The 12400-nt window shown below is 39.8% G+C and overlaps 1 protein-coding gene across 2 annotated transcripts in view; it reads right to left on the bottom strand.

The window, feature by feature from the left end:
* The window catches only part of lamb2l (laminin, beta 2-like), a 155695-nt gene that overhangs the window by 53490 nt on the left and 89805 nt on the right, over positions 1-12400 (bottom strand). For both annotated transcript variants that reach the window (XM_061902749.1, XM_061902748.1), the window contains exons 10-11: positions 6568-6756; positions 3779-3958 (exon numbers count right to left, since the gene is read on the bottom strand). In XM_061902749.1, the coding sequence (XP_061758733.1) occupies positions 3779-3958; positions 6568-6756 (369 nt within the window). The remainder of the gene's footprint in view (positions 1-3778; positions 3959-6567; positions 6757-12400) is intronic.

Here is a 12400-nt window from a genome sequence, read left to right as displayed (position 1 = left end):
TTTGCAACAATAAAGTCAACGAAATCACAAAGGTGAGTTTTGTTGATGTTGTTGACTTATGTGCTAATCAGACATATTTGGTCGCAGCATGACTGCCAGCTAATTGATGCTAACATGCTACGCTAATCAATGCTAACATGCTATTTACGCTAGCTGTATGTACATTTGAAACTAGATACCCACATTTAATGCGAAACAAACACTTAGCAATCGACGGATTTAAGTTGCTCCAGTGTCACAATATGCGAAAGTCCTGATCGTTTGGGCCGCACATTTTACCGGCGATGCTAATAAGGCAGCCATGCTATGGGCCACTTCATTAGGTACACCCATGCAATGGCGGAATAGCGTCAATAGCTTCAGTTTCTTCTTCAATTTCGTTTTCGCTATCTGCCTCCATACTCCGACCATCTGTTTCAATACATGCGTAATCTGTTGAATCGCTTAAGCCGCTGAAATCCGAGTCTGAATCCGAGCTAATGTCGCTATATCTTGCTGTGGTAACCGCCGTGTTGTTTGTATTGGCAGCACTGTATGACGTCACAGGGAAACGGACATCGCAAATAGGGAAAATCAAGAACTTTAAAGCTTTTTTCAGGGATATTCCGGGAGGTGTAAGATTTTGAAAAAAACTTCGAAAAATAAAACAAGCCACTGGGAACTGATTTTTATTGTTTTTAACCCTTTTGAAATTTTGATAATGTTCTCCTTTAATGAAATGCACAATTTGTGGGCGACAGTTTCGTGTGTGTAAAGAATGCAGAAATAAATGGTTGTACTTGTATAAATGGTTGTACTTGTATAGCGCTTTTCTACCTTCAAGGTACTCAAAGCGCTTTGACACTACTTCCAGATTTACCCATTCACACACACATTCACACACTGATGGAGGGAGCTGCCATGCAAGGCGCTAACCAGCACCCATCAGAAGCAAGGGTGAAGTGTCTTGCTCAGGACACAACGTACGTGACGAAGTTGGTACTCGGTGGGGATTGAACCAGGGACCCTTGGGTTGCGCACGGCCACTCTCTCACTGCGCCACGCCGTCCACAACGGACGTGACTAGGTTGGTAGAAGCTGGGGATCGAACCAGGAACCCTCAGGTTTCTGCCACGCCCCTCTTTCTCTCCTCTACCTAAATGTCAAAATTTGCCATTTTTCAAATCCAGTTTTGCTCTTTCTTTCCTGTTCCCGTTGTGTCTGTTTTGGCTGCTGCGGCCATGGAGCCGCTAAACAAGCCTCGCAGCCATGTTGACAAATAGGAGAGTACCATATAAGTAAAGAAGGTGAGGCAGCAGCTCACACAGTCTCATACTTTCATCCAGGAAGAAATGTCAGCCAGCTTGAAAAATGTCTCAACTATAACGTACGTGAATTGTTTTCATTGAAATGTTGACAATATTTGCTCACCAGGATAGCTTACAATGTAATAAACTGCTTTAAAATGGGAAGTTATTGCCATGTTCTCCCAGGAGATTTGCCACATTTTCGCTCCTCTCAGACCCAGTTTTTGCCGCTAAATTAACCACAGCAGTAGCGCCGCACATAACATTATGTCATGTTTCCTGCAAAATGTTCTAAAAACCTAACTTTAATTTCAAATAATGGCTATTTTCCTTTAAAGACCAACCTGCATGGAGCTGGTCATGGTGCTTAGGGCAAAGACTGTGGCACAGTCCTTGATGAAACATAAGAATTAAACTTCTGCCAAGAAAATGGCAAATAATCCGTGCTGTATATTTGTAAATCTGATTCTGATTACGTCAGTCCCTCACCGCACGTCACTGGCTGTACGTATACTTTTGACCCAGCAGATTTGCTCACATTTTCAGTAGAGCCATAATAAATTCATAAAAGCACCAAACTTCATGATTGTTTTTTGTGACCGACAAGTATGTGCTCCAATCACTCTATCACAAAATTTAAAAAAAGAGTCCTCTCCAAGGTTCTCATAGTCATCATTGTCACCAACGTCCCACTGGCTGTGAGTTTTCCTTGCCCTTATGTGGGCCTACCGAGGATGTCGTGGTGGTTTGTGTTGTGGTTTGTGCAGCCCTTTGAGACACTAGTGATTTAGGGCTACATAAGTAAACATTGATTGATTGATTGAGATGTAGAAATGATTGGAAACTCAAGACAGCCATGACTTTATGTTCTTCACAAGTCTCCCATCCAAAGGCAAAACCCAGTAACTCAATTTTGGTCAAAACTGAGCTGATAATAATTTTGGATTTCCTAGGTGATATGCTTTAGATTAATAGAATAGAATAGAATGAACTTTATTGTCATTATATTTGCATATAACGAGATTAAAGACTCCAACTTAAGGTGCGGTAGTGGGAACAAATATGGGGTGAAATAAATGACACAAGAGGTAATAAAGGAAAAACTAACAATTGAAATAAGCAGACTACTATCCAATAAAAATAATAAGCAATTCTGTACAATATACAAAACACTATAGAAGTACAAAATACAAATACTGTACAATATACAGAGCAAGACAGGAGTACCGAAGTAATAAATAACAATCAGTGACGGACGTATTGCACTCGAAGGGTAGTATTGCACAAGTAATGTATGCGATATTGTAATTTGTTCCGTAAGTAAGCGGTTACGCGCATGGCAGGACCTAGCAACTACCACATGACCGCGTAGATACAACAGCAAAACTTAGTATCTCAAGGGACCTATCGGAGCTTCTTTGTCAGTCGCCTTATTGTCTTTAATGAGACATTTGCACGAATGGGGGCCGACGGTCAACCTCATTATGTGATATTATGGCACGAGGTGTTGAGATCCGCTTTTTGGATCCTCCACATATTATTGTTTATTGTTCCATTTTTATTTTCACTCTCCATCTGATCCTATTATTTCCTGTTTAAGTCGGTCACCATGGTAGCTGATCAGTTTCACCTGTTTCTCACGGCCCTGCACATCTGTCCTCACTAATCACCTACCTTATGTAAGCCTGCATCTTTTGTTGTTCAGTCTGGGATCCAAGTTTGTTTTCACACAACGGTACGTCTGCATTTCTGGTTTGCTTACACGCAACTAGTTTCCTCTGATCATTCCTATGTATTATTCCAGCTCTCACGCTGAAGATTTGTTTTTCTGTTTTTCTGTGCCTTCGAGCCAGATTTAGTTTGTCTATTTCTATTCCTAACTTTTATGCTAGCGTCCGTTGTTTGTTTTATTCTACTAGCTCTAGCATTTGTGTTATATAGCTCTTTTTGTTATTTAAATAAATCTGTTTATCTTACCTTTGCTGTGTTCAATTTCGACGCATCCTCGGGGGAATCGAACCCGGCATCACAATGTCGAACAGACGTAACACGAGGGGATATTTGGAAGATTGGCCCAGGACGTTGCAAGCACCTTCATTAAATGTATTGTTCTTGATTCTTCCCCTTGCATACTCTTTTGGGCAGATAACTGCGGAGGTCAAAATAAAAACTGGACGCTGTACACGGCTCTTGCCCAATGTGCAAACGCAGATTGGGGACCACCCGAGATTGTGATAAAATATCTGGAGAAAGGGCACACGTTCATGAGAGCAGATTCAATCCATGGCTCAATCGGCAAGAAAGTGAAAGCTCAAGAAAACATCTATACATTTGATGACTTTGTAGATCTTTGTGAGACAGCGTCAAAATAGATTGGTTTTCCTTTGTTTTCTCAAAATCAGCTAGAAGCGAGTTACTAGGTTTTGCCTTTGGACGGGAGAAGTGTATGCAAACTTTTGACCACTACTGTATATTTGGTGTGTAATACGTACGCTGACAGCCCAGTGGGTCGTTGTGGCTGAGTCCGTAGTAGCCTTCCTTGCAGTCGTCGCAGCGCAAGCCTTTGACGTTGGCTTTGCAGCGACATTGTCCAGAGATCATGCCCATGTCTGGATCGGTGTGGCCGTCACACACCCCTCCCTCCGAAGAACCCACCGGGTCGCAGTCGCAGGCTGGAAGACACAAAAAAAAACAATCGGATTTTTAGAGTAATGTCTTTTATTTTGGTAGCGTGATATAAAGTTGGTTACTTGTGCTGGAAGAAGATGAGATCATTTTTAAACTTTTAATATATTTATTTTTTTCCGCCCTACAAAATTCTTGCATACACTTTGGCCGTGACCACAAAGTACAAATAAATAGATATATTTATTATTAAATATAAAAGCAATTATTGGTTAAAAAATGTGTTACATTTGTTTTTATTATTTAAAAAAAAGTTATCTCAGGTTTTTGTATTTATTTAGGATTATTTAATTCCTTTATTATAATGAAATCAAAATAAAGTTTCACAAGAATACAACGACGATTGAAAATGTTCTGAAATGTATTTAAATCAAATAGTATGCAAGATATTTTATGCCTTTTTTTTTTTTAATCAATCAATCAATGTTTACTTATATAGCCCTAAATCACTAGTGTCTCAAAGGGCTGCACAAACCACTACGACATCCTCGGTATGCCCACATAAGGGCAAGGAAAACTCACACCCAGTGGGACGTCGGTGACAATGATGACTATGAGAAACCTTGGAGAGGACGAAAGCAATGGATGTCGAGCGGGTCTAACATGATACTGTGAAAGTTCAATCCATAATGGATCCAACACAGCCGCGAGAGTTCAGTCAAAAGCGGATCCAACACAGCAGCGAGAGTCCCGTTCACAGCGGAGCCAGCAGGAAACCATCCCAAGCGGAGGCGGATCAGCAGCGCAGGGATGTCCCAAGCCGATACAAGTTTTAATTTATTTTATTTCTGCTTGTATTTCTTTTATTTGGGTTTTATCATTGTATGTTTTTTCTTCTGTGATATGGATCTCTGTGGGTTGGAAATAAAATGACGACTATAATTAAATGATTGAATAAATAAATAACAATATTTTTTATAAAATGTCTTTATAATAATAATATGAATATATATTTATATATTTATAATATTAAATATATTTCTAGGTTGCACAGTAGAATAGAATAGAAATAAAATCCTTTCTAAATAACTGTATGATTTATATTCATGTGATTGTTGATTTATTCATAATAATAATTTGAAAAAAAAAAGATTTATATGTTTAAAAAACAGTTCTTTTTTAAAGTGTGGGTTTATTTCTTTAAATGAAATAAATAAATACAAGCGCTGGGTTGCAAAGTGCATGCAAACGCCACATTTCAAACAGAAATGATCAATGCAAGCAAATACTAAGGACCACCAATGATTCACCAAGGACAGCACACACCCTGGCTTCCACCTGTTCCACCTGCTACCATCGGGCAGCCGATACAGGTGCATCAGAACCAGAACAAACAGGCTCCGAGACAGCTTCTTTCCCAGTAGCTGTCCCCATCTTCAACTCTAACTTATAATAAACAATACACCCCAACCAATATCCTACCCTAATACCCTACTGTGCAATATTACCCTTCGAGTGCAATACATCCGACACTGATTGTTATTTATTACCCTGGTACTCTTGTCTTGCTCTGTATATTGTACAGTATTTTGTATATTTTATATTGTACAGCAGGGGTCTCAAATAGGCAGCCCGCGGGCCAATTGCAGCCCGCGATACGTTATTTTGCGGCCCGCACTTTGATGTGAAAGTTTAATGTTAGTACTTGTATACCCTCCATTTTTCCGGGCGACCCCCAATTTTCAGTGCATCCCTAGGAGTAATCATTTTCCTGAATTTAACCCAATCAACAATATTTAGGGGGAACCGTGGAGACACTGCCTTTGGCGTCCTCTACAACCTGTACTAACAGCGTGCCGGCCCGGCAACATGTAGTATTTGGCTTCTGTAAACGCAGTAAGCGACTCCAAGACATAGTTGATCAACAGCCATACAGGTCACACAGAGGGTGGCCGGATAAACAACTTGAACACTGTTACAAATATGCGCCACACTGTGAACCCTCACCAAACAAGAATGACAAACCCATTTTGGGAGAACATCCGCACCGTAACACAACATAAACACAACAGAACAAATACCCAGAATCCAATGCAGCCCTAACTCCTCCGGGCTACAATATACACCCCCCTGCCCCTACTCAACCGCGCCATTTATTGTAGCTCGGAAGAGTTAGGGCTGCATTGGATTCTGGGTATTTGTTCTGTTGTGTTTATGTTGTGCATGTTGGATTATTTTAAGAAATCTTTTCTTGCGGTCCAGCCTCACCCAGCTTCTGCATCCAGTGGCTCCCAGGTAAATTGAGTTTGAGACCCCTGTTGTACAGGATTTTTTATTGTTTTTATTGAATAATAGTCTATTTCAATTCATTGTTTTCTTTTCTTTATTACCTATTGTGCAATTCATTTTTATCCCATATCTCACTACCGCACCTTTAGTTGGAGTCCTTAATCTCGTTGTATGCAAATATAATGACAATAAAGTCCATTCTATTCTATTCTAATAAGAGCCTCTTATAATTGGAATATTGTTAGACCTTTACAAAGGAAACATAGTCCTTTGTAACTCATAAATCCATGTCCTTCGGAGTATTTTCTGAATGTAAAGGGAAAACATGCTGTGTCTTTGCAAAAACGGACAAAAGAAAAAGACTCACCAACACAGACCTGCGGATCTCTGATGTCCCTGCTGGGGTCTTGATAGAAGAAGGGCTTGCAGGTCTCACAGCTGCGTCCCATGGTGTTGTGCCGGCAGTCGTCGCACACTCCTCCGCTCACGTTGGCCGTGGCCAAATACACGGCCATGTCAAAGTGACACTGGCTGGAGTGGCCGTTGCAATTACACTCTAAGGATACAGAAGGGTGCCAGTGTGGCAGAGAGAAGAAATATGACAATGATCATGGAACAGGAAATTGACCTGAATGCTAAGTAGTAGTAATGTCCAGGTTAGTACCAGACGGCTAAGCAAGTAAGTAAGTATAATTTATTTATGAAGCGCTTTTCACAGATAAAATGACAAAGCACTAGGGCTGGGCGATATATATCGATGTACTCGATATTTGTCTCTGTGCGATATAGAAAATGACTATATCGTGATATTGGAGTATACGTTCTCACGCGGTTGCTTTTAGCTGCGGGCATTACACTACATGCGTTTCCCACTTTTTCTTTTCTCTCCTTCTCACAAAGCGCACCTTCTTACATACGTCGCGCGTGCAACGTCACACGCCCTCCCCGAGCAGAGAGGTGGCTACATGGGTAACATTAGCTGTGATGCTAACGGTGCGGTGCGAGTGGTAGTACGAGAGAGAGAAGGTGCCAATCTGGTAACAGGAAAAACAGCACTGGGGGCATCGTCTGGCTTCAAGCGGGAATATGTTGAATAGGGGTGTAACGGTACGTGTATTCGTATCGAACCGTTTCGGTACGGGGGTTTCGGTTCAGTTCTGAGGTTTACCGAACAAGATTCCACACTGACATATTAAGTAGCGTACCGCACGTTGTGTAAACAATGCACACTGAGGCACAATACATGGCATGCTAGCAGCGACCGGGCTAGGATAGACTGACCATACCTCCCCTTTTCACCGGATATGTCCTATTTTGCGGGGCTGTCCGGGTGGAGTTTCTTAAATGCCTCAAATGTCCGGCATTTTAAGTTAGGGTTGGGTGTACTTTCATGTCCTCTTTTGCGGGGCTGTCCGGGTGGAGTTTCTTAAATGCCTCAAATGTCCGGCATTTTAAGTTAGGGTTGCGTGTACTTTCATGTCCTCGTTTGCGGGGCTGTCCGGGTGGAGTTTCTTAAATGCCTCAAATGTCCGGCATTTTAAGTTGGGGTTGCGAGTACTTTCAATGTACGTTCGGGGTTAAAAACAAAACAAATTGTGCACGAAGCAACATTGGTGAGGGAGGGGCAGAGACAGAGAGAGCGAGAGACTAATGATAAACGCGCATGCGTCTCCAGGCTCTGCTTTTTACCCATATATTTTTCAGATTTAATTTTTTATTATCTAAAGCAGGGGTGTCAAAAGTGTGCCCCAGAGGGCATTTGCATTCAGCTAACGTTTTAAAGGCCCACGGCAAATTCTAAAAATACTATCAAAATAAACAAAAACATAACAAAAGGGAAATAAAAAAGATTAAAAGTTAAATGTAATTTAGAAAAAGTTGCAATGTTGACTAATAAAACAAGGCTGTTTTTTTTCTTTCATACTGTCATTGCTCAAAACATAATATTGAATCAAAATCAATGTTATTATGAATTATTGACCTATCCGAGGTTCCCATTGCTTCACATCAAATATTCCACTAAGAAAAATATTTTGGGGGGAAGATTTTGCAAATTTGGTAAATAAATAACCCAAAAAATAATATTTTGTTGTTTTCTTACTGTACCGAAAATGAACCGAACCGTGACCTCTGAACCAAGGTACGTACCGAACCGAAATTTTTGTGTTATACTTTTACACCCCTAATGTTGAACAATTGAGCGGCAAAGGCGATGCTACAAAAAGTAGCATTACTGCTAATTTGTAGCATCATTTGAAAAGTCACCCGCTAGAGAATGAAGAGTGCTTGAATCTGCATTTCAACATCTCCGTTCGGTGCCACACCCACAAAATGCCGAAGCAAAAATTACACATGAAATTACCATGAATTGATTAACGTGGACCCAGACTTAAACAAGTTGAAAAACGTATTGGGGTGTTACCATTTAGTGGTCAATTGTACGGAATATGTACTGAACTGTGCAATCTACTAATAAAAGTATCAATCAATCACTCAAAAAAACACCGTATGAAAAAAAAAATCAACAACAGAAAGAGATAACGTCCGCACGAACCTACCACATAGTGAAGGACATACACTGTTTGATTTCCTATTATGCAGCTCATTTTTATTTGACAGTTATTCAAATATCTTGTGTGACATCATGCACAAAAGTGCACTTTATTTGTTTTTAACGATTGTAGTGGCGTTCTGTACAAAAAGTGCACTTTAATTTAGTGTTGTTTTGATATGTCATCTTAGTGACATGCACAAAAGTGCACTTTAATAACTACGATTGTAGCGGCGTTCTGTACAAAAAGTGCACTTTAATTTAGTGTTGTTTCGATATGTCATCTTAGTGACATCATGCACAAAAGTGCACTTTAATAACTACGATTGTAGTGGCGTTCTGTACAAAAAGTGCACTTTAATTTAGTGTTGTTTTGATATGTCATCTTCGTGACATCATGCACAAAAGTGCACTTTAATAACTACGATTGTAGTGGCGTTCTGTACAAAAAGTGCACTTTAATTTGGTGTTGTTTTGATATGTCATCTTAGTAACATCATGCACAAAAGTGCACTTTCATAACTACGATTGTAGTGGCGTTCTGTACAAAAAGTGCCCTTTAATTTAGTGTTGTTTTGATATGTCATCTTAGTGACATCATGCTCAAAAGTGCACTTTAATAACCACGATTGTAGTGGCGTTCTGTACAAAAAGTGCACTTTAATTTAGTGTTGTTTTGATATGTCATCTTAGTGACATGCACAAAAGTGCACTTTAATAACTACGATTGTAGCGGCGTTCTGTACAAAAAGTGCACTTTAATTTAGTGTTGTTTCGATATGTCATCTTAGTGACATCATGCACAAAAGTGCACTTTAATAACTACGATTGTAGTGGCGTTCTGTACAAAAAGTGCACTTTAATTTAGTGTTGTTTTGATATGTCATCTTCGTGACATCATGCACAAAAGTGCACTTTAATAACTACGATTGTAGTGGCGTTCTGTACAAAAAGTGCACTTTAATTTGGTGTTGTTTTGATATGTCATCTTAGTAACATCATGCACAAAAGTGCACTTTCATAACTACGATTGTAGTGGCGTTCTGTACAAAAAGTGCACTTTAATTTAGTGTTGTTTTGATATGTCATCTTAGTGACATCATGCTCAAAAGTGCACTTTAATAACCACGATTGTAGTGGCGTTCTGTACAAAAAGTGCACTTTAATTTAGTGTTGTTTTGATATGTCATCTTAGTGACATGCACAAAAGTGCACTTTAATAACTACGATTGTAGCGGCGTTCTGTACAAAAAGTGCACTTTAATTTAGTGTTGTTTCGATATGTCATCTTAGTGACATCATGCACAAAAGTGCACTTTAATAACTACGATTGTAGTGGCGTTCTGTACAAAAAGTGCACTTTAATTTAGTGTTGTTTTGATATGTCATCTTAGTGACATCATGCACAAAAGTGCACTTTCATAACTACGATTGTAGCGGCGTTCTGTACAAAAAGTGCACTTTAATTTAGTGTTGTTTTGATATGTCATCTTAATGACATCATGCACAAAAGTGCACTTTAATAACTACGATTGTAGCGGCGTTCTGTACAAAAAGTGCACTTTAATTTAGTGTTGTTTTGATATGTCATCTTCGTGACATCATGCACAAAAGTGCACTTTAATAACTACGATTGTAGTGGCGTTCTGTACAAAAAGTGCACTTTAATTTAGTGTTGTTTTGATATGTCATCTTCGTGACATCATGCACAAAAGTGCACTTTAATAACAACGATTGTAGTGGCGTTCTGTACAAAAAGTGCACTTTAATTTAGTGTTGTTTTGATATGTCATCTTAGTGACATCATGCACAAAAGTGCACTTTAATAACTACGATTGTAGTGGCGTTCTGTACAAAAAGTGCACTTTAATTTAGTGTTGTTTTGATATGTCATCTTCGTGACATCATGCACAAAAGTGCACTTTAATAACTACGATTATAGTGGCGTTCTGTACAAAAAGTGCACTTTAATTTAGTGTTGTTTTGATATGTCATCTTAGTGACATCATGCACAAAAGTGCACTCATAGCTTGTTTTAAAATGTCTTTGACAATCTTGCCCTTGCTGTTTTGGAAATGACATGAATTTTTGTGCCACTGCTTAAAAAATACAGTTTTGGTCAATTGACTTAGTTGTGGTTTCCCTCTCTGCATGAAACTTTAAAATGAGCATATATTAATGCAGTATGAAGAAGAATGTTTTGATACATAGAATCATCATACTGCTGTGATTATATGCATCAAGTGTTCATTCAAGGCTGAGGCAAAATATCGAGATATATATCGTGTATCGTGACACGGCCTGAAAATATCGAGATATTAAAAAAAAAAGGCCGTATCGCCCAGCCCTTCCACAGCATGTTTCAAAAAGCTGGGCATTGAGCCAGACTGAAGTGAAAGGTTTTAACAATGTCCACAGGGCTCAATGTGGGTTTCATTTTGCCCACTAAAACCTGTACATCCTAAAACATGGGTGTCAAACTCTGGCCCGTGGGCCAAATTTGGCCCACCGTGTAATTTAATTTGGCCCTTGAGGCAATATCAAATTAACATGACAGCTGGCCCACCGTTATTACACAGCAGCAGTGCCGCTGTAACCAGGGGCGCCGCTAGGGATTTTGGACCCCATGAAAAGAATCTTTACAGGGCCCCCAACACATAATTTAATAGAATTTCATCATCATTAGGGGCCTCTCTGGGCCGCCCTCCATTATGGGCCCCTAGAATCTGTCTCCTTTACCCCCCCTTTTTGGCGCCCCTAGCTGTAACACCGCTATTTCTCATACTTGCAAATCCTCCCGAAGTTCAGTGCCCCTCCCGAAAATCTCCCGGGGCAAGCAAGCATTCTCCCGATTTTCACCCGGACAACAATATTGAGGGCGTGCCTTAAAGGCACTGCCTTTAGCATTCTCTACAACCTGTCGTCACGTCCGCATTTCCTCCATACAAACAGAGTGCAGGCCCACTCGCATAATATATGCGACTATTACACACACATAAGTGACTGCAAGGCATACTTGGTCAACAGCCATACAGGTCACACTGAGGGTGGCCGTATAAACAACTTTAACACTGTTATAAATATGCGGCACACTGTGAACTCACACCAAACAAGAATGACAAACACATTTCGGGAGAACATCTGCACTGTAACATAACATAAACACAACAGAACAAATACCCAGAACCTCTTGCAGCACTAACTCTGTCGGGACGCTACAATATATTTTGATATTTACCTCAGAAGGCTGCAAATAGAAAAGAGGCATTAAATTTGCATTTAAATTTTATTTGATATGCCATTGATATTTTTTAATTATTATTATTATTATTTGAAACTCAATTTTGCATGTCACTATAAAGTTATATAAGCCTTGCTTGTTCAATATTCAATGCAAAACTTGTTTGGGTCCCAATAAAAAGGTTAGTTTGTTCAACCTTGGCCCGCGGCTTTGTTCCGTTTTAAATTTTGGCCCACTCTGTATTTGAGTTTGACACCCCTGTCCTAAAAGAACAATAGGCTGATAATAATCAATTCAACCATTTTCTACCGCTGGAGCCTATCTCAGCTACAATCGGGCGGAAGGCGGGGTACACCCTGGACATGTCGTCACCTCATCACAGGACCAACACAGATAGACAACATTCAC

The sequence above is a fragment of the Nerophis ophidion genome, linkage group LG06 (genome assembly GCF_033978795.1).
Source record: "Nerophis ophidion isolate RoL-2023_Sa linkage group LG06, RoL_Noph_v1.0, whole genome shotgun sequence".
Classification (NCBI taxonomy): domain Eukaryota; kingdom Metazoa; phylum Chordata; class Actinopteri; order Syngnathiformes; family Syngnathidae; genus Nerophis; species Nerophis ophidion.
This window is presented reverse-complemented; position numbering and strand designations above follow the sequence as displayed.